The following is a 23880-nucleotide window of genomic DNA, read 5'->3' on the forward strand; positions in this document are numbered from 1 at the left end:
ATGGGAATCCTCTTGATATGTGGAATGGATTTGTTGAACCTGAAATCAAAGGTTTCGGTTGGTGCGGAAATGAGTTTCCACAGAGCAGCTGGACTCACCCTTAGATATAGGGTCAGGAGGCAGTAATGGAGTAGTGGTTCTGTCTAGCATTCACTCAAAACATCTGCAAGAGTTACCAAACAAAGTTACCACACTTTTGGAAGCCATGAAGATATCTGAGGAAGGTCAGTTTGACTCGATTAAAGCAAACTCATTCACCCTACCAAAAAAGCACACAGGGAGACTGAGCACCAATTGGATACTTTAGATGAGGTGGTTTCAGCTGTGTAAAACCGAATTATGATGCTAGAGGTTGTGTGCAGGTATGTGTCTCCCTCTGCCCACATCTTTCCAACGTCAAAAATGTGCCATCTGTGTCCGTCAATTTATGTAACTTTCTAAAATATTCCATTCAGATTAAAACTTCTCTCTCAAGCTCCCTTTTTTTTCTCCAACATTTTATGCCACTCTTCATGAGTCCAAACAAGCGCAACACCATGAATGTTTTCAAAACGAGATCGTCCGAAACAGAGCACTGTTATCCCCATTTGAACAACTATCCCATGTTATGTTGTTTGCTTAAATACTGATCTTTCCCTCCCCTACTTTTCTTGCTCACTTTAACCATCAGTTCAGACATTGTGTTGCTGCAAGTTTCAGATCTTACTGGTGAAAGAAAGTTATTTATACATAATGTCTTAAAATAAGTGGTTTTCCCCTTCAAGGCAGCTACTTAATTTCCTGTAGTCCATGCCTCTGTTCTGTTATGTAAAATGTTCATTCATTCTTTATAAATATACATGTGGTGCAGCTTTTTTCTCACCGCTTTAATCTTAGTCTTTCACTTTGGACTTTGTTCGTTGTCATGAGACGTTGTTTCTCTGGGATTGAAAGACGACCTTGAGGCAAGTTTAAAATAAATGGGTTGTCTGTCTGGGGAGAAAAAAGTTTCAATGCTTTACAACTTATTTAGTTAAAAAATGGAAAAATAAGATGGCATGTATCTCCTGAGCTGCTAGGAATTCTTCTGATTGGGAGTATATTTAATGTTATTTGTTGTTTCTTCTTATTGTCTCGCCAGAAGGCTGATAAAAATCATTGCAATTTAGTGTAAGACGGCTGACATCCCTGAATGTTGTTTTAGGAAAGATAAGAAAGAAAATATAGGCCTGGAGGCGTTGTTTATTGGCATCACTCATAAACCTGGTGAAGCATCTGTCTCAATATTGATCTAAATTCCTCTCTTGCTAAATGAGAAAAGGGAAGAAGGAAAAGAGACTGTACATATTTTCTTTGCTAGTGGTATTTCTCGGAACATAGCGTGTTTGCTGTTGCCTCGACCATATTAAAATTTGTTTCCACATCCTCTCCCGCTGGCCCTCAACAGTTGGAAAAATTTAATCTGAAAGGACCCACTTCTCTCCCCCATCTGTCTCTGCCGCCATATTGAGGCTAATTGGCTAACCCAACCCTCATTTAAATGTAAATGGAATCGGACGTCTTTGGTGGTGAATTTTTTCCCCATCAATCATATTGCTGAAAGAGTGTCACCGCAGTAGTTGTAGTAAGACAGCACAAAAAGCGGTTGTTGTGTTTTTTTTAGCTCATTCATGGCAGGGATAAACTTCATAATGAAACTGAAATATAGGTGCAGACAAATCAATCAAATCAAATGTAGGATTTCCATTTAGGACTGTGGCTTTTTCTTGCTGCTGAAGTAAAGATGTATGCCAAGTTGTTAATATGGTGATCATTGCTGTAAAATAGCCTCCTGCACTGGTGGATTTGGACCTTGGAACTACAGAACATGAATTAATTTGAAAGGTCGACTATGGTTTGTCACATACCTCTAGTGTTTTAGTTTATGTATATAAAGTATCTCACAAAAGTGAATACTGTAAATATTTGATTATATCTTTTCCTGTGACAACACTGAAGAAATTACACTTTGCTGCAATGTAAAGTAGTGAGTGTGCAGCTTGTATAACAGTGTAAATTTGCTGTCCCCTCAAAATAACACATCACACAGCCATTAATGTCTAAACTGCTGGCAACAAAAGTGAGTACACCCCTAAGTGAAAATGTCCAAATGGGGCCCAAAGTGTCAATATTTTGTGTGGCCACCATTATTTTCCAGCACTGCCTTAACCCTCTTGGGCATGGAGTTCACCAGAGTGTCACAGGTTGCCACTGGAGTCCTCTTCCACTCCTCCATGATGACATCATAGAGCTGGTGGATGTTAGAGGCCGTGCGCTCCTCCACCTTCTGTTTGAGGATGCTCCACAGATGCTCAATAGAGTTTAGGTCTTGAGACATGCTTGGCCAGTCCATCACCTTTACCCTCAGCTTCTTTAGCCAGGCAGTGGTCGTCTTGGAGGTGTGTTTGGGGTCGTTATCATGTTGGAATACTGGCCTGCGGCCCAGTCTCTGAAGGGAGGGGATCATGCTCTGCTTCAGTATGTCACAGTACATTTTGGCATTCATGGTTCCCTCAATGAGCTGTAGCTCCCCAGTGCCGGCAGCACTCATGCAGCCCCAGACCAGGACACTCCCACCACCATGCTTGACTGTAGGCAAGACGCACTTGTCTTTTTTACTCCTCACCTGGTTGCCGCCACACACGTTTGACACGATCTGAATCAAGTTTATCTTGGTCTCATCAGACCACCGGACATGGTTCCAGTAATCCATGTCCTTAGTCTCCTTGTCTTCAGCAAACTGTTTACAGCCATGCAGACCATTTTGACGCAGTGTGCGGCGTATGGTCTGAGCACTGACAGGCTGACCCCCGACCCCTTCAACCTCTGCAGCAATGCTGGCGGCACTCATACCTCTATTTTCCAAAGACAACCTCTGGATATGATGCTCAAATTTTGTCGACCATGGCGAGGCCTGTTCTGAGTGGAACCTGTCCTGTTGAACCGCTGTATGGCCTTGGCCACCGTGCTGCTTCAGGGTCTTGGCAATCTTCCTATAGCCTAGGCCATCTTCATGTAGAGCAACAATTCTTTTTTTCAGATGCTCAGGTCTTTGTCATGAGGTGCCATGTTGAACTTCCAGTAACCAGTATGAGGGAGTGTGAGAGCGATAACACCAAATTTAACACACCTGCTCCCCATTTACACCTGAGACCTTGTAACACTAATGAGTCACCTGACACCGGGAAGGAAAATGGCTAGTTGGGCCCAATTTGGACATTGGCAAATTTACACTGTTGTACAAGCTGTACACTCACTACTTTACATTGTAGCAACGTGTCCTTTCTTTAGTGTTGTCACATGAAAAGATATAACCAAATATTTACAAAAATGTGAGGGGTGTTCTCACTTTTGTAAGATACTGTATGTCTTGAGATGTCCACCTTAAATTTTTCACTTCAATTTCAACTTTTATTTTTTCAGAGGCTGTTTTAGCCTCTTTTAGTCTGGCCCACAAACTCTGCTAAAGCTCTGCTAAACCTACTGATTGCTTCCTACGTAGCACCAAACAGTAGACAACTTTGGCGACTAGCTAATAAACATAGTGGAGCATCTAGTAGCTAAAGAGCCAGATTCTTGTCACAGGAGTTGGTAGAGACCAAAACAAAGCTAAAAAGACAGTGAATATTGAATTATGTTGGCCAAATACACAGCTCCACATCACTGATAATGTTGCTCCGTGTCTGCTGGTTGGTAATTGTTTTCTAACAATAATTTATATAGTGATAAAATGTGTTTTCAGCTTGTTCCCCTCGGTGGTTATTTACCCAGGTTTTGCTACAGGCACTGACAGACACTCAAATGTGAGCAAAATCTAACTATAGAAAACATTACATTACTTTATATTTAACAGCTGAATCAGAAAAGTAAAAAGTAAAACCTTCTCCATCCATCGGCTCTTTTTAAGCTACAGAACAAACCTTTAACTTTGGGGGGGGGGGCTTTTAATCAAGCACCCCTAGCTGGCAATGTATCATAGCACCTTTTATATGAATGTACATGGTAACCCTATGCAGCTTCTCAGCCCTCATAGTCTCTATACTGTCTTTTCTCACTCTTTTTTTCCCATATTGGTTGATGGCATGATTCCAATGTACTGTCTCACCTTGTAAATGAAAACCCAGTTTACTATTTAACATGCCCCCAACAAATGTTACAGAACCCAAAGCACCTCAGTTATCAATTATTAGGCAGTTGCAGGTTAATTAGGCATTTAGGCAGGCAGAGACATAGACTTCAGACAGATAATTTATATTAATTAATTGTTTTATAAAATGAAATGTTGCGCATTTAAACTATAGAACCCCATCGGAAACAGTTGTTTCAGAGATTTATGAAACTCTCAGCAGGTCACTTTGTTGTTCTTTCTTTGAGGTATGATCAAGTGAGAGCGCTCGCTCAGTCTGAAATTACTGTTTGACTCTTTGAAAAGACAGCCACTCCTTGTTCCTTTTCTTTGATGTTTCATTAAGGCTATCGTGTATGTTTGAGCTCAGAGGGCTCTCGTGGATCTGAGCATCTCTTATTAGCTGTAACATAAACAGCCCATAGCACAGTTAACTTTACAGGAATTCATTTCTCTACATTTTGAGGCAGGGCTGCCTTTAGACTACAATCCATTAGTTGCAGAACTGCATGCATAATGATGAATAAATAGTTGCACCATTGTGACTTGCAAGTATGCCCACATTTTATGTGTCACTTTGTGATATCAGGAGGTTCTTGTTAGTGCAAATGCAAACTGTTGATTTCTTTTTGAAATGGAAAAAAACACATTTAGTCAGCCCCAAAGATCTTAGGAGAGCAGTGAAGGTGACCCGGCTGCAGGAGATCGCACGAGTGAGGAGAAGACCAAATATTACTCTTTCCAACGAGAGTGGCTGACACAGTGGCCACAAACACGTGGCTGAGATACTGCAATGATGGGAAAGCCATGTATTATAGATGGTGTTGTGTTCTCTACTCGGTCGAACAGTTAGTCCAAAATTGGTGAAGCGTTCCTTTACAAGAGCTTAATAACCATTCATGGATTAGTAAAAAAAAAAACTAATGTGTTGTTTCAAAAGTTTGTGCTTCTAACTTTGGGCTGGTACTCAATGTAATGGTTGCAGACTCTTAGTCCTGGTTTCAATGGCAGTATTTAGTACAAATTGTCAGTTTAATTACTAGCAGGGGAGTGAAGGTCATGTTTTAATGCAGGTACTGTCTTCCTTTCTCACTCTCTGTCAGGTGACTTATGGCTCTTTTGACTACACCTCCCTCCTGTACCTGTCTGACTACGGCTCTGACTTCACCGGAGGAAGATTTATCTTCATGGACCAAAATGGCAACCGGACAGTGGAACCACGTGCAGGTAGCGACCAGCTATTAAAGACTAAATCTGCCTAACGTAGTGGTTTTTGCCACATCATCTTCAAACACAGTGATCCTTGACTTACTGTAAGGAAAGTTACTGTTAATACAGACTATCCAAAGTAACACCTGGTGGCTTCGTCTGTAAAAGCCTATTAACTAACGCTTAAAGTGATGCATGATAGATAAAGGATTTCATTATTAATTAAAGCTGTGCTTACAATTATAATTGCTGTACTCCGCTGCATTAGGGAATATGGAGGTGGTTTTAGCACTCTAAAATGTGTAGCGAAGAGGGCGTAATCCTCTGTAAGTGGGTAATAGCATAGACGGCTGCACAGTGAAGGTGCAGGGGATTAGGCTTTAACTCGCTTATAGTACCCGCAGGGTTAGACATAACGTCTTGTCTGTTGATACATTCTGTATATGAACATAAAGTAGATATGGGTAAAGCTCGGAGTAAATTGATATTTTAAAGTTACCTGGGCAAAAACCACATGTAGAAAGTTTTAAATTCCTGGAATACAATAGGACTGGAGTAGGGCTGCACAATATTGGGGAAAAAATGACATTGCAATAACTTTCTTTTCTGCTATATATTTTGCAATATGAAAAAATACATGGATTTTTACCAGATGACTTCAATTGCTCTATTTGAAAAGAATTAAGCATCTTAAAATTGTGATTTTGTAGGGAAAATGCATAGAAAATAATAAATAAGCTAAAAAAATGTCTTTCTGAAGACTTTTGTTTAAGAACAAACCATCCTTTCTTGAGCTTTAATGCAGTAAACAGACTTGAAACTAAATGGTAAAAAGTTACCTGCCCCCTGAGTGATTTACAAAAGTTTCTTTTTGCAACCATATCCACTGTTTAGATGGTTTTCTCCTGTTCCTCGCTTATTTTCAAGTTGTTGTCAACCAAAGGAGGTGGGGCCTATTTTGGCTGTTTAATAAACTGATCATTGGGATTGGTGGTTTGCTGTGCAGGCAGTCACTCACTAGCGACAAACTGTGTATCCAAGAACCCTAAAATTAGAGTAAATGATGTTACATAAGACAGACTCGTCCTGTAGTTTAGTCAGTGAAATGAGAACCGAGCAAGTTTTCCTTTTGTATCAAGCAGCAAAAAAGTTGAGGTGGTTGACTTAACTTGATTTGCTTGACATTTGCTTGCATTGTTCTGCGACGTGACTATTGCGCATGGACACATTGCGATGATGATGCTGAAACGATATATTGTGCAGCTCTAGACTGGAGCACTTAAAAACAGGGGAATTGGATCAGGTCTCTGGGGAGCTTGTGAAAACTCAGGAAAGTTTTTGAGTTGGTCACTTTAGCAAGGAATGTGCCAGGATGAGTTTACTAACTTGTTTCAGACCTCCATCTAATTGGATGGTGAATTTTCATCCCTTTTGCTCTACTTTTGCTCTGCTGTTTTAACTGTGTACTATCTTTCCCAGAGGGGAAGCCAGGTGAAATCTTTGCAATGTTTCATAGTTCAAAAAAGTGTTTGAAGTTCATGGCAGTAATCTGGGTTACTTACAGAAGGTCAAAGAAAAATAAAGTCAGTGTTATTTGTATACTGTGGCCCAAAATCCTAAATTTGTCTCAAGAGGCTTTGCAGTCTGTACAGCACCCTCTCTCCTTAGACGCTAAATTCAAAAACAGAACAGTCCAATTCATCCACACATCACTATGAAATATTTGATGCTAGAAGCTTGGTGAAATAGTGACTTTTTGCAGAGTAGTTGGCAAACTACTTGGTGGTGAGCTAACTATTAACAAGCTCTACAGTTGTGAACATGCTAGCATTAGCCAGCAACAGAGCTATCCATAGAGACAGATGGGTTACAAACCTCAAGAACAGCTTCGGTGCTTCTTGCCAAGTCTGTAGAACTCTATTGGAGGGATGAACACCATTCCTCCATCAGATATTTCCTCATTTATGAATGCCACCTTTATTAAATGATGTCATCTCATTGAGATCAATATCTCTTTTGCAAGAGAGACCTGGGTACAGCAGATAGAAAGTAAAACAAACATAGCCAGACATAACAAAACATTTGGTGTTATGGAGATGGTGGTGGAGAGCATTGTCTTACATGTTGGTCCAAAGTTTTCCATAGGTCAGCTTTGCTCTTCAATCATATTTCCCTGCATTGCTTTGTAAACGTTGTTGCTCTTGAATGAGCAACAACATGAATAGTGAGTCTATTCCAAATCGAAGTATCGATATTTCTGATGCCAACATTTCCTGCTCTAGGATCGATATTCATTTAAAAGGGTTACATTAAACCAGAAATAAAATATGTAAAAAGTTTCGTCAATACCTGCTTGGGTATTGCTTGGTATTGGATCGTTTAGGAATTAAGTGGTATTGCACATCACTAGCGGCCAACACCCTGGCTGGGTAGGGGGCCCCCTATGTGGGCCGTGAAGTTTAGCTCAGTTGAGTGTTTATATGGATGAACGACAACGCTGCATGCAGCTCCCCCTGTAATGGAAAAATTCAGCAGCTCTTATCAAATGAAACAGTCCCTTCACTCCTGGTTTCAATGATAAACCTCCACTAAACTGCCCTGCCAACAAAAAACACTAGATTCTAAGCAGACACGTTTTAATAAATATAAATCATAAAATAACATTTGTATTTCAAACAAATTATTAGCAAACTTTAAGTAGCAGCGGAACGTGATCCTGCCCCACGTTAATGACTTGTTTTGTATGTCCTTTTTGTGCTTCTCTGACCCGCTTTTGTTCTTTTGTTTGTCTTGACGGGTGCATCTATCAACTACCACAGGGAGAATTTCAGAATAAGAGCGTTTTGCCTGCTGGATTTTGCCGACATGTTTACATTTTGTTGATTAGTGCTTGCTCTTTGTGCTACGTAGTTAAATTATTTATTTTTTGTCTGATTTAACTGTGTTTATTGTTGATATACGATTGGAAGTCTGTACAGGGTATTTTATTTTAAGAATTGACCGGATTCTCTGCCGTTCCTGTCGCTGACTTCCTGCCTGGTTCATCTGCTCTGTGCTGCTTGACGCTGGACGCACTGCAGCGCCACTGGTGTGAACACAAATATTTAGTAGAATGGCTGCGATCAGCTCCGGCAGCAGCGATGCAGACGCACTCAGTGGACTTTCAGAGTGAGTCTTGGGTCATGTAAACTTGGTTTAAATGACTTGGTAGCAGGTGGGCCCCGTGATGAAGCCCCATCCCCACTTACCTGAGAGTCTAGCTCCGCCCCCGCTTCCACTCACACAATCATATCTGACAGAAAACCGTCCCCAGCCATCCCTGTTCACCTTGTCCTTTCTTTAACGTTTTCCACTGCTGTTCTTCCCACCTTCTTTTTATCTCACCCATTGTCCTTCATCTCCTCTAATCCAGCTCCTCTGCCACTTTTAAAAAACTCATCACCCTCTTTCCTCGCCTACAATCTTCATTTTACCTCCCGCTTCCTGCCCGCTGCTCCATCCATCTCACGCACCAGTCAGACACACAGCTCTTACCCAGCCAGTGAGCAATGATGAAGCTTCCCAGGCCACTGACCGTGTCCTATGAGCGCAGTGAGGGACGTTGACTGAAGGCCATATGATAATGAAGAGAGACCATGTCTTGCCTGCCGCCTCGATATCACAGCCACCTTGCTTCAGTGAAGTGAGAATAAACTCCAGACAACAGAAAGAATGGTAACAGCTTGATCTTAAACCCAAAGAAATCTCCTGGGTGAATAAGAAGAAGAGATGGGACAACAGAAGAAGAGACGCTCCTCCCTTTCAAGGTCCTCCCTTGGTAGATTTCTAATTCTCAGTGTAGTCGGCACATGCTCAAGAATCTAAATATAACTGACCTGTCAAAGCCACTTGTGAAACTCAAGCACAGTGATTACGTCTGTCACTGTGATTTCTATTCAAAGAGGTGGATCAAGAAGGAAACACAACAAAAGCCCATGCATAATGCATCAATAGCACACATTCATTTGGCTCTGCTAAAACACACCTCACATCAAAATCTTTGGGCGGCATGCCGGGCAGGTGACTGACAGGTTTTGACTTGGTGAGAGTCTGATCCTCATACATGGACGGATGATTAGTTCGCTGAGATAATCGCAGCTCTTTGAGGCGACATCAACGAATATGTTGTAATTATAACACCAGGACGACAATCAGGACTGTCAGAGAGAGCGAAAGTCAAGAATGTCATGACAGTGAGCACCAGGGGGACAGAGGTAGAAGTGTTGTTCAAGTTGCGGAGGAAGAAAGGAGGAGGAAAAAGAGTGGAGGATTGGAAAGAGAGAGAGGGAGAGAGAGATGACTGATAGATTTGCTGAAAGTGAAAGCAACAGAAAATGGCCGGGAGATAGATAAAGACTAGATATGTGATAGAGAAAGGGTGTTTGGCTGGGAATGGCAGATACAAACAGCAGTGGATGGACAGAGCAAGAAAAAGGCACGTCTGCCAGTCAGAGGAGCCAGAGGTTAACCTGTCAGCCTAGACGACCACAGGGGGAATTCGATAACCTCAGCTGGGCTGCCGATTTAAAACCACGAGCCTGACCTTGGTGGCTGCACTTCTGCAAACAGACAGGCACTAAATACACTGACAATGTCTGGACTGATAGTTGGCACATAACAGGCCTAAATCCCAATTTATAAGGTGTGTGTGTATATGGGTATATAAGCTGGAGTGTGGGACTTTTACAAATAAATGAACATCTGTTACATTCAAAGCACTTCAAAAGAGTTCACACAATGCTGATCAAGCCTATCACCACCAGGTAAATCTCTCTCTGTATCCACAGCATACTGGAGTTTTTAAATCTGGTGTTATTGCGAGCTGACGAGCCGGTACTAATATGTTTTGCATCAACCAGCAGTGATGGCTTATCATTGCTGAAGGGAGGTGCAACTAAAGTGACGGATTAGGCAGAGCCTATGACAGAAAACCAAAAAGGAGCGTCTAAGAAAAGTTTCTGATGCACCAGATAAAAGAGGAACTTGTCATTCAGCTATCGACAGCGAAGACAAACACGGATGACTACTGGTGTAGCTGTGGAAGAACTCTGAAAGAAGGGACTGAAGGCAGACACAGATGTAGGGTTACTGTGCTCTTAACTTTATAATGCAAATTGCAGTTTCAAAGTAATTTTTTCAGACTTGAACATAGATCTCTTTTTAAAAAATCTACATCTTTGGGACATGATTGCATGAGGGTCTTTCTCTGGCCAAGCCAGACTCACTCTGGCAGAGCCAGCTGACTTCCTGTTGGCTCCATACACACATGACTTTCAAGAAATAATTTATTAATAGTGCTCTGATAATACAATTTGAGGTGTTGACACTCTTAAAGATGTATACATAGTTTTATAGCTGTTCCTATTTCTAACAGCTGTGTATGGGAAAAGGTCTTTTTGGGCCAGTGTGCGTTACATAGTCCTGCTAAAATGAATGAGGTCACTATACCAAAATGAACTCATAACGCAGCACTCTTATCCAGAGCCACAGAAGATGATATAAAACAGTTTTCACAGGTTTTAGTAGTACTCCCAATAACTTAAATGATTGTTTAGTCAGCCGTATTGTAATGGCTCATTTTCAATATATTCTGCCATTTTACTGACTGTCTATTACTTTCCTGTACATTTTCTAATGGATTAATTGACTAATACTTTCATGATGATGGCCTACACAAAGCCAGAGTCAGTAATAACAATAACTATCTATCACTTTAGCTGTGTGATTTAGCACCTCTGGGGTTTCATTTATAAAACTGTACAGAGAAAAGACTCCTAAAGGTTGTGTACATACACAACACAGGAAGTATGGACGCACAAAAATATTCTGATATAAAACAGGGCGCATACACATCCTACGCCGATTTCCCTCTATAAATCACAGTCAACTCCTTGTCCAACCCTTTAAATGCCCGTAGTTGGCTATAAATGGTCAGTGAAACGCCCCTCATTAATATAAATACGTACTGACTGCATGAAGAAAAGGAGGCAAATTTAATTTATTTATGAGAATAAATAGCACTGCATGCAAGTATTATAATTTTTTACAACTGCTTACACGCGTTTTCAAAACTGTCTCCTTTTTTCAAAACTCTACACACAATTCCCAAAACTGCTCACACAAAATGCAAAATGCCCCAAATGTCCTTCAAAATGAAACGCTGCATTTAAATGTCATCAACACATCCCAAAATGAAGCATTGGAATCAGATGAACACTTTTTTCAAAATACTAAGTTGGATATACCATTTACACACTGGTGCTGAAGAGTACACTGTAAACACCAATACAATGTTGAAACGGAGGCAAAACATTACAGTTGTAACAGTAGCACAGTGTTGTATACAGCAGCATACAAGAAAAGGAAACCAGAAGCATGTATAAACCAAAAGTATCATTTTTACTACTATCATTTTTAATACTTATTTTACAATACTGTACTGCTGAAATAACCATTCGATTGTAGCTACCTGTTCAAATTTCTAAAGGTTCAAATTATGGATGCGAATGTTAAGTTGGACACTCAGTCCAGCTTCTCTCATTGTCAACCTCTGGTTGATCACATGATCAATAAGTGTGGCCCTGATCTCATCAGAGATGGCTCTCCTTCCTTCTCTTCTTTGCCCTCGTCCTCCTCCAACTCATCGTCGTCGTCCTCTTCTTCCAACTCTTCTTCCTTGAACTTGTCCTCGTTGTCGTCCCCTTGCTCTCGTTGCTGTTCGTTGTTGACATCCATTGTTCAAAACAGGTAATTTGACCTTTGACCTATGTATAGGTCTTCTGTATACTAAAGCAGTGACTGGTTAGTGATCAGTTCAGCAGCTAGTGTCAACGGAGCACCGGTTGCTCTGTGACAGAATCAGAGAAACGTCGTCGGCAGCTGAAGTGGTGAGACAGAAGAAAACTGGGAGAAGATACGGGAGGTTTGGGTTTGGCTCGCTGCCATTTAACATTAGCTGTATGGGTGCCTTTCGTTAATCTCAACATATTCAACTTTTCACAGAGCCGACGTGCTTGTCAGTCACTTTCCATAAACCGACAGCCTAGATGGGGCGGGATATTAAAAAAATTGACGTGCGACAGCAAATAATTAAATGTTGAACAATATGATTATTGACAAGTTAGGACTTAGCATTAACAAATTAGAGGCCAGTGTAGAAACTTTTGCTTGCACAAGGATTTAATGAATAAAAACCCCCATCAGAAATGAAACAGCTGTAACTGGATTTAATATTCAACTAGTGGTAAAAAGGCCTATAAGAAAATCTAATGTATGTAGTATTTAATATATTATTGTTATACTAACAGTATACTATTAACTAATCATTACACTCTTTATGTAATAAAGATTATGTCAGTTTTTCCTCCAGGTTGTGGATAGAGTTTGCGTGGAGGAGCGCACATTGTCCTGTCAAGTTTGTTTTTTATAGATCACAACCTTTGCTTGGGAAGTGGCACGTTTCCAGCCCTGTTTTGTACGTACACACAGTTTATAACTGAAAGTAAATATCACAAAATTGAATAAACCATGATGTTAGGTGAGGTTGTTTTTGTTTCAGGTGAGGTGACTCAACTCCATGACTATACAAAACACTGAAAAACCCAGAAATTGAATACCATTATTGTAAACAAGCGATGTCATCTTTGAGAGCAGCCTCTACTAACCTTGGTGCTGATGCGTGGATGGTGCAGTGGGAAAATGCTTTCCTCTCCTCTCCAGGATTTAAATCGTAGCCCTGGGCTGAGTCGCAAAGTCAAACAGGTAATGCATATGGGAATGTATTTTACACCTGAGATTTATCCGGACGGTTCAACCTGCTTTTTAATTCGGACACAACACTTCATCTTCCTTTAACTTCCGTCCCAGCCTCCCTCAAGACAAACATACAGCCTCTGTGATTCATCCTCCACCAATTAATTATGAGGCTGGGAGTAATCGATGCATTGACTGGACAGTGTGTGGACGTGATGTGTAACTTGTGTCTGTGCTGATGATGTTTTATTGACATTTCACTGTAGCAGCAATTTATATTTGAGTCACGCACTGTTTAGAATCTTATCACTGCGCACTCATCCAGGTTGGGTCTCTGAAGTTAAAGACCTCATTAAGTGCAAATCAATGACGTTATTAAGCAAAAATACTCTAGAGGCATGGCTTAAAGAGCAGGAGTAATGTCGAACCCATGAGAAAGTTGAGCAGTTTCTTGATGGCTCAAATTCAGATTGAGACCACTTCCAGCTAAGCCCACGAAATGTGCATATTGTGTCGACTGCCCTTCACTTGACACACTGTGTTACTCATGAAGGTCATGTTTCATGTACTCGTTTCACATTTTAAGTAATAATCATTTGATGCTATAGTCATTGCATTGCTTTTTCATTACATCTCCAAAATTGGCTATTACATCTTGTCCTACCTGTCCTACTATCTCCTGTCTACTTTTGTGTCTGGTGATCAAAAGAACCAAGTGCACAGCAGACCATTTAAGAGCAACCCTGTAAGAGGCAAATTTTCTCTGGCCAGGAACTGCGTGTCCGGCAATTTTTTAAGGGACCTTTTGGAGCCTGTGTGTAGGGACTGAGTTTCTTTTTTACTGTCCAAATGTTAAGAAGCCCCATCCAAAGTGTATCCGCACCATTATTAAAAATTGATTCATCGTCTCAGGCAACTTCAAACATTCTCTGGTTTCAGCTTCTCAATGTGAGATTTTCCAGCTTTTCTAGTTTATATCATAGTGAATGAAATCTTTTTTGGACCTTTTGGTTAGAGAAAACGGTTGATGATGGGTGGATGGATGGATGGATGGTTGGAGAAAACCATGTTGGGCCCTAAGGACCTGTGACAGGTGTTCCTTCACTGATATTTCAAAGACTACATGGTTAGTTGATAAGTTGAGAAAAATAATAGACTTGTTAATGGACAATTAAATAATAAATAATTGTTATTTGATTATTGCCAGTTTCAGCTTCCATGAGACCAGAAACAGAGATTTACTCTTTTTATTCTCCTCACTCTTCTTCTTTATTGAAATCTGGCGCCTGTATTACTCTCAATGCATTCCGGGTACGTTGTGCTCCTAATGTCCTGTAGCGGCTAGCCTGTAAACTCACTTCTTTCTAACTCCACGCCCCTAGACTTTTTTTCATTTTCCAACTTGTAGTCTTCAACACCCAACCGACACTGACAGAACTTGAGGACATTTATCAGACATCACACAGCTCAAAAGGCTTTATAAGAGACTTTGATGTGTATAATGGGTGAAGTTCTCCATTAATGCTTCTTTGTAGTATGTAGTAACAGTATGTCCTGGATTAGTTAGATGTCCTAAAAAAGCTATTAAATTACCATCAGGTTGTAATATGAACTGTCGTAGGTGTGCTAAGCCTCCAGAATATATTATTACAGCTGACTAAATTTAGGCAGAGGGAAATTTGTAACCATAGGAGAAACTTGCTGTTATGTTCTGTAAGTGTGTTCTGTGAACATTTATGAATGCCTCATGATGCATACACAGCAACAAGCCTGTATATCAGGATTTCATAAACTTTGCTCATGCAGTCCTTGTCCTGGATGTGGACTGCTCCCCTTTAACTTTATTGGAAGCAAGTATATTGCTTTGACTCAGGAGAACAAAATAATACCTTTCCACTTCTGTGTGGAATCCTGGGCCACTTTGATGTGACCTGGAGTGGCTTGGGTATTATTTAGCAAATTTCACAGCTGGATGAATAATTTATTATACTCCTTTTATACTTATTTTTTTGAAATCGCGTAAGAGATCATGATCAGGGCCCTCATTTATCAGGCGTCTCAGGCAGTTAGCACTACCTTACAGTAGGGTTTGAGTTATTTATGAAGCATCCTACACCAGTTTTCAGCAAGGAGAAGGACTACTTCAATGGGGTGATGTGAAATTGGTGTTCTACGACACTCAGAAATTAGGATGACTTGTCTGTTCCTGACAATTGGAGGCGGCTATTAGACGAGGTTAAAAATGAAAATACAGAAAAAAGCACCACTTTTTTATGCCTTGGTTATACGTGAATAGGCAAATGACTTTGGTACCATTAAGTTATATTAGCAAAATGCCAAAATAAATAGATACCATAATCTCAATACACCATCTACATAGAAACTTTAAGTTAAAAAGTATAAATTAAGATAGTAGCCTAAGTAATTTGACCCACCTGCTTGAAACGATCCTGTCAGCCCTATTCAACGACATTGTTTCACAGCGTCTGCAGGAGGGCCATATCTTGCATATACTGCAGTATACGGGATCTTCCGCTATAGAGTCAAAGTCATGACGTCACTCCCTGTCTAGCCTCTGTTCCACTACCTTCTGTAACTTACTACAATCTCTCATTTAGCTTTTTGTTTTTATTGGCCTTCCTGAACAAATGAATTGTGTTCCAGGGGTTCACTGTCTTTAAATAACGATTAATTTGTGAGCAGCCGCAACTCTTCAACTCGCTCAGGGAGTTATGATGTATAGCCCACGAAGGCCTAAACCTCGGGCTTGTGGGAAATGCTGTTTGTTAAAGTCCACTAAAACAGAAATAGTAAATATGTTCTGGTTTCACTTCGGTTCTCTGTAGGTGAGGAAAGAAATGTTCCAACCAGGGGAACATGGTTGCATTGAAAATACAAGTTTGTCCACGTTTGTCTATGTTCACGAGGTGCTGGAAGAGCGAGCAAACTTCGATTTATGACTGCTAAAAGCTGTTCTCCTAAATACTGGCTAAGATAGAAATAAAGAACATTGATGAAACACTTATACTCCTAATTTTTGGCCAGTTAGGACATAGAAGCCGTAAGTTATTTATTTTTTCTTTCTTTTCCCTTTGGGCTCAATAGGGGGATTGAGCGAGGAGAAGCATGCATTAGACTTTCACCATGTTGCTCCAGTATTTTAATTTGAAAACCTTAAATGCACTACACACTTTTTACCATGCTCTGTTTCACTAGTAGGATGTTGGCACCATTTGGAATATTCACAGACTGCTAGTACTAAGATAAGTTACACACATATGAACTTATATATATGTTTTGATAGATTAGACTCTACTTTTTAAGCCCTTGTGGTCATTTTGCAGGGGGCGGCACACATGACCGGGAAACGTGTGGAGAGCGAGTAAAGTTGAAAGAATCTAATTGGTAATAAACCTAGATTTGTAAATGTTGATCTGATTGTGAGTATAAACTATCCATAGCTTTCTCAACTTCACTGAGATTTGCATACAGAAAAAGTATCTCTAGGTGTTCCTGTAAGTGATTTCTGGAACAGTGTGAACCCTGTTGAATTCCTCTGTGAAAATCCCTCCATTGTGTTGCACTAATCTCCTCTGCTGACTGCACTGAATCTGCTGGGCCCTTCACGGGAAACACTGGGAACGTTTATATTGACAAGTGCAAGGAATTATTTTCAAAGATTATTTCATTGTGCAGTTATCTAAAGCTGTGTGGCTAATTGGAGCACTTGAAAAAGTCCTCCTTTTCAATGACATAAAAACAAGCAGACCACCACTCATTATCTTGCTGCTCACACACATTTCAATTCTCTTTCTTCTCATTTCCTATTCTTTAGCTTTTCAGTGTAAATTCCATTGTTTAACTGTGAGCGCTGATTTCCCCTGATGTCCTCAGCTAATGCCCTGCCAGGAGGTTTTACACACACACACACACACACACACACACACACACACACACACACACACACAGATGAACAGACGCAAGTCAGTATTCCTTAGAGGAAAAGTGGAGCAAACAAATTGGGACATAATGATCCCAGCTTTTTATGCATATTCACATAATGAGATAACCCCTTCAGAAGGCAAAGGAACAGGAAGTTTTGTAACAAGACATTGCAAACTTTTAAAATATAAATCTCTTTATTATGGGATATAACCGCAGACTAGCTATGTAAATGTATTAATGCAAATGTATATTTAAGACGGAGCAGGTTGTGATTAGAAAGAATCAGACTGGCTGGGAAATGGTAATAGCTAATTAGCTGGCCCTGCGAAGCAAAGCCTCTGATAAATAAAGATAATTTACCTCGAGGCTACCTCCCCAAACTCAAACTGTGTCGGTTCAAGCAAAATGTTTGAAATGAGATAGTCAAAAGAATGCATTTCAGCATTCTCTAAAATACATTCCTGGAATAAGTCCTTATGGTCACTTCATCTCTTCATGGGCCCAGCTTCTTTTTTTGTCTTTTTATGTTGTTTGTCTCCTCATCAAATGTACTCCAGTTCCATGAGCAATACTGCACAGTCTGTCATGAACAGTTAACATTTTGGGGAATAAACTTACTTACTGTCTTTCCAAGATTAGGACGAGGTTATTACCTCTCCCATATCTGTACGTTAAATATAGAGCTGGAGTCTGATATATCTGATGATATTCGACTAGCTTAGCATAAAGACTGGAAAAGGCTAGCATGGCTAGCTAAGTTATAAAACGTATCACATTCATATTCTAAAGCTCACTAATTTGTTTGTTTAACCCGTACATGAAGAGAAAGGATAAAAGTGATCATTTGTGATTTTAGGGAGAGTTGCATGTTGGAGCCATTTCATGATGACAGTTTAGCTAGTCAGGATGTGTTCAGCCTCGCTTAGCTTAAAGACGGGAGGCTGAGGTGAATCCCCAGGAAGGGGAAACAGTGAGCCTGACTTTGTCTAAAGTTTGGAAATACACCTACCAACTGCTCCAGAGAACACTGATTAACCCAGATATTTCTTGTGTGTTTATTGTATACATAAAGAGAAATGTAAATGTGACAGTTTGTGATTTTAGGGGGGGTTGCATTTTTTGAGCCACTTCTTGGCGAGCAACATTATAGCTATAGGACACAACGTTTGGAAGCAGGAGGAAAACTGTTAGTCTAACTCTGTCAGAAGTTCAAAAGAATGCGTCTAAAGTTCATAAATAAAAATGTTTAATTGTTCACATACAGAAATTTAAAGACTTGTGGTTTTAGGGGAGTTACATAGTGAAAGTCTGACAGCTTGTGATGGCAGTTCGTGTTTTCAGATAAACAGCTCAGGCAAACCCTAGTCTTTCTGTGAAATTTATTCAAGTCTTCTGCAGAAGGAACTCACTGGGACACACACGCATTAGAGTATCATCCGAGTGAGCTGCAGTGTTGTTTATTTATTTATATAACTGTTTTTTAAATTTCGGGCCAAAAAAAAAAAGTTTTTCTTCAGACGGATGCCTCTAAATGCACGAAAATAACCAATGTTTACTACCGAGGCTGCAGTACCCGATGTAGTGTAGGCACAGGCACTTGAGGAAGTAAAGGAGAGCCACGGCCACTGCCAGGCAGAGGAGGAGGCGTGTATACAAGCAGAGGAGGAGAGTAGAGGTGAACCAAGCTTGCACCAAGAAATGTTAATTAACAAATAAAAAATGCCATGAGAGGAGTTTATTTCCACAATAAGCCTGCAATGTATATATATAAGAAACCTCTGCATTATCCAAAAAAAAGTAACTTAAGCTAAAAAGGAAGGATGGTGTATTGGTGAGGGGTGTCCGACTTGTGTCCGATTTTGTTTTGCCGCCTCGACCAAAATGCCAGGGCTGATTTTTTTTTTTTTTTGTGCCAGTCCAGCCCTTAGCTAGGTTAACCACGTCCTGACTCCACGTTTGACGCACAGACATGTGACTGTTGGTAGGTGTATTTCTGAATTTTGGTGTATTTCTGAACATGCTAGCTGTTTCCCCCCCACATCCAGTCTTTATACCAAGTTAGGTTAACCACGTCCTGATTCCAGTTCTGTACATAATGCCAACATGATAATAAAATACTCCCCAAAATGTTTAACTAATCTTTTAAACCATTTTTTTCCCTCCTACAATGTCCCTCTCATTCCTTCCTTGCCCAGGACGAGTTTCTTTCTTCTCCTCCGGGTCGGAGAACCTCCACCGCGTGGAGAAGGTGACATGGGGGACACGCTACGCCATCACAGTGTCCTTCACCTGCGACCCTGCACACGCCATCTCGGACCCTGCCCTGCCTTGAGGCTCCCACGGGTGACGGGGCTGCCCATTGGCTCATGACAAGCCCTGCAGCAAAGGGGTGGGGGGTAGAGGAGAGAGACAAGAAAGGAAGAAGTGAGATTTTATATGGAGGTTTTACTCGCAGCAGTGGTTTACTGCAGCTGCACGGCCAATATCTGTCATTTTCTTTTATTTTCAGATATTGATTCGCTGCCCCTTCCTGATTGTGCTACAGAAAAAAGGCACATATGTTCAGCTTCTCTTCTATAGAGGTGCTTTCTTATTTGTAACTGACTCTATTTTTATCCAATTTTCTATACCACATTCCACAATCTTTCCCCCTTGATCATTTGCGGGGTGGCTTGAGCAGAAATTGCTTCTCAACTGAAAGGGTTTCAAAGAGGCTAAAGCGGGATTGTGTGTTTTCTGTATGTCACGCTGTGTTTTTCATTTTAAGGGGACCTGTCAATTCCTTGAAGAAGAGATATAAATCTGGTGAATCACCTATTGAATCAACCTCTCATCACCAACACCCCACCCCCCACCCCACCTGACACAGGAGGTGTTTTCTTCTAAGAAGAACCCTCTCCTTTTCCAAGACTGATTGCTCTTTCTACCGTGTTACCATTTACTTCCATGTGGTCAGTGAGGACAGCTTCAAATAAAATATTGACAGAACCTGAAAAGTCCTTGTCTCTTTGCCTCATTTTTAGCACTCTGTGTCATTGGTTGGTTTTCTCTGCACCTAGAAATCATCACACATCAGTAACCAGATCAGTATTCACTTTTCATGAAATAACCAAAATCATTTCTGTGTATATTTCTATTGATTGCCACTAGAGTCTTATCTGCTCTTCCTATCTGAGGCAGAGACTTTTTTGAATTGCTCGATTTTTCATACACTATCGCCTGTTCAAGAAGTCATGCTTGCCTTTCTTATTTTCCGCGCAACTGCTCAGAACAAACCGTCTTCTCCATTCTCATTTCTGCATTATAGCTTCTGGAGTTTGAGCTGTGAATCCATCATTGTGTGTATTTTATATATGCCCCTAAAAGTTTCAATCTTTACCTTTAAAACAGGGTTAAATGTTAATAGTATTTTCTTTGGCATTAATTAATGGTAGTTTCCTTGTGGTATCATTTCAATCTTCTGATTTTCAGGGAAGTTTCTTTTTAAAGTACGTCATGAAAAGTGTCAAAAGTCAGTAGCTGGTTGGGTTCCAGTAATAAAATGTTTACTGTTGTTGCATGGGATTTTGATTACTTTTCCTGCAGCCATTTTACAGTAATCATTATAAATCTACTGTTTACTTAAAGTCATTAAGGGCTCCACATGTGATTAGGGGCAACTACTGTTGAATCCAGTGGGTTTTTATTAATGTCTGCTCTTTGCTGCAGGACATTGTTTGGGTGCATTTTATTTATGCATGCAACTCTATAATTACAATTAGTTCAAAATTTAAGACCATACCAGGGGTTGTGCAACCATTAGCCAATTTAATTCACTTCACATTTTACTTTATATACTTTATATGCAAAACATCCTACTACTACATTTTAGAAATGTGAAAGTATTTATTTTCTACTACTGTACTTGTAAGAGTTAATCCATCACAGTGAATATCAACACAACATTATTTTTGTGAACGTTTCATTAATGTTATGAGATTTTTTTCTTTAATTCATTGGGGGTTGACTGTTATCACCTTACATTAATTGAATGTTATTTACACATCCAGTAGACACGGAACAACATAATTAATTTGGAGTTGTGTTTCTTGCTACCTGACAATTATTCACACTCCTTTTAGCTCTAGAGTGATTTTTCTTTTGCAGAAACAAGCTTCACGAACACAATTCAGAGAGCCAATCACTGATCTGCAGCGGCTCAGGAATATATATAGACTGATTTGTGTATGTTTGAAGTGCTTGAGCTTTAGGATTACAGCCCCATGCTGAGAAGGTGTTTATTCAGTCTTTTCTTGAAGGCTTGAACTATTTGAAGTGTTGTCTCCGACAACAGCAGGGGGAAGGCTGTGTAAAGATATCTGGCTCTTTAGCTGCTAAATGCAAAAGTCGCTGACTATGCCTAATAGCTGTTTGGTGCTGAGCAGGTAACATACAGTAAGTTCATCAGAGTTCGATTCATGGTGGCTGTGAGAATTAACACTAAAGTCTGTGGTTGAGGGCCATAAAACCAAAACACTTAGCTACAGTTTGCCACTAAGAGTTACCCCTTTCTCATGCAGTACAAATATTAATTTGATCCATTGTTAATATAAAATGATTGATTTGTGCAACTTTAAACAGTGCCTATAGCACAATATTGCTCTTCGCAGCTCCTGAGGGACCTATTATCACATTAATTAGGGTTGAGAGAAGCATGGCAGCAGGCCTACATGTGGAAGACGGCTGTGTGGGAGGAAATATTATGCTTAAATAGCAAGGGTTCATTTAATGGTCATTTCACAATACAGGGTTGTCTTATTAAATTTACATTTGTTGTCCCTTTATGCTACACACACACATACAAAATCTTAAATAACTATTCATTTTGATGAAGTGAGGGGGACGAATTTAAGAGTCTTACTGGCTGGGGAAAGAAGCTTCTCTATAGTCTGGTGATAAGGCAGCGGATACTTCTGCATCTCATGCCAGATGGAAGCAGGGGGAACAGGCTGTTGCTGGGGTGCACGATGGATAGGCTAGGCTTCAATGTCACAAGGTCATTCACACTGGTCGCATGTGTTTCAGCCATAGACTGTGGTTTCAGCACCTTGTTCAGTTTATAATTTATAATAGGAAAACATGAAGTTGGTGGGTAGTTTTCCCATCAAAAGGAGTTATCGATTCCCTTTAAGCTTCAAAGTAAATGCTCTGGTCACTGTTATTAAGCACACAATCATGTTGAATGGCTCGCGTGACATATTGATCAACCAGGTTAGGGTTTCTTTAAAAGGCCTAAACTTAAAAGGACATATTTTACCCGGTTTGTTTACCACCCCCTTTAATGTTGTCAAGATTAGTTAATGATTTCTGTTTCTCTTACAGAAGACTGTCAACTGTTCACACAATCTTGAAAATTGTGTTGACCCTACAACCCCAGTTTAAGACTGCAGTGCTGAAATCAATCCCAGGAAGGCCCTTTCAGTTATTTAAAGAGTGGAAAGCAATTAACCATCCGCTAAGACCCTGCCCCTCTTAGTTACTGTAGTTATACCCATGAGAACTTGTGTTCTAGCACGGCACACATGCAGTTAACAGTTGCAGACCTAAAATCACATCAGTCATTTGAAACCTTTAAAAACAAAATCAGGCTGGTCATTTCCAGCTGATGTCCATCAATTTTGTCAGCTGTAATGATAATAATGATGTCACTAGCGGATTTTATGGTTTTATCAGCTGCAGCTAGCTAGCTAAATTACGTAACATTAGCTCCACAAGTTAATTGAAAATGATGTCTCCGGCTTTTAAATTTTTCCAACTAAACTTTAAAACACAAACTTTGAAAAAAGGGTTTTAAATACTGTCTGAGGCTACAGCTGTGTCCGAGGAAGTGAAGAAAGTGAGAATCCAGCGGCTGATTATCCATGTAAAAGACATGGAAATAAAGAAACAACAATGTTCTTGTATTTAAGTATAGAGCCAGTTAGTCTGAGTATAAGTATGATAGTAGTATGATAATTTTCATTAATTACCATGTCATTTCAGCATAGATTCAACATAACTTTCGAGAGCAACCAGGATAAATAAAATAAAAATGCTGGTTGACCTACATACTTACAAAATAACAAGCAAAACTGTATGAACAAACCTCACTTTCCAGTAGATGAGTATCTTCACTGAGAGACATGTTAGTCCAATCAGCCGTTACATCATTTGAGAATTGAAATGCTGAAAAAAAAAAACTGGATAACTTTGTACCTCACACAATTTGATGAAGTAATTTGAATGTTGCCTTTAAATCTTTCTCGCACTGTAACTTAATGTTTGTACAAGTGGCTCCCCCTTACATGCCTCTGTTTTCTTTTCAACAGATTCTTTATGATTTAGGGTATTGCCTGTAGTTATGTAATTCTGTAATACTATTTAAAGCTTTAAATCCTTTTTAAAGTTTAAAATCCTTTTAATTTATGTTGCCTTTTCAGTTCACTGAACTCTACAATGTTCAGTTTTCATTTTAATTACTTGAATTTCCCCACAATGTTAAAGGCATTGTTGCCCATCTCTTAAGATCTTGCTTTATAATTTTTCAAACGTTTAACTCATAGATCTTTTCAACTGGGGATTATGATACCAAGATATTTCATGGGAGTAGAAGCTAAATCTGCTGGGGATTTAAGATGATTAAGCGGAATGGCCTGGCTCTATTTATTAGCTTTGATGGCACAGGTTAAAGGTTCAAGTGCTAGTTTGAAAATAAGCGGAGACCCAGGAAAACCCTGTCTGGTAGACCTGAAGAGCTGGAAGGTGGACGATAT

At 40.0% G+C, this 23880-nt stretch overlaps 1 protein-coding gene across 1 annotated transcript in view; it reads left to right on the top strand.

The window, feature by feature from the left end:
* LOC119916492 (2-oxoglutarate and iron-dependent oxygenase domain-containing protein 3-like) overlaps positions 1-20085 on the top strand; it is a 21063-nt gene extending 978 nt beyond the window's left edge. The window contains exons 2-3 of the mRNA XM_038736527.1: positions 5248-5371; positions 19285-20085. Coding sequence (XP_038592455.1) covers positions 5248-5371; positions 19285-19421 — 261 coding nt within the window. The 3' untranslated portion in view covers positions 19422-20085. The remainder of the gene's footprint in view (positions 1-5247; positions 5372-19284) is intronic.
* The last annotated feature ends 3795 nt before the right edge of the window (positions 20086-23880 follow it).

This window comes from Micropterus salmoides, unplaced genomic scaffold (assembly GCF_014851395.1).
Source record: "Micropterus salmoides isolate LMB-PRFRI ecotype aquatic unplaced genomic scaffold, ASM1485139v1 Ms_hic_scaffold_21, whole genome shotgun sequence".
NCBI lineage: Eukaryota > Metazoa > Chordata > Actinopteri > Centrarchiformes > Centrarchidae > Micropterus > Micropterus salmoides.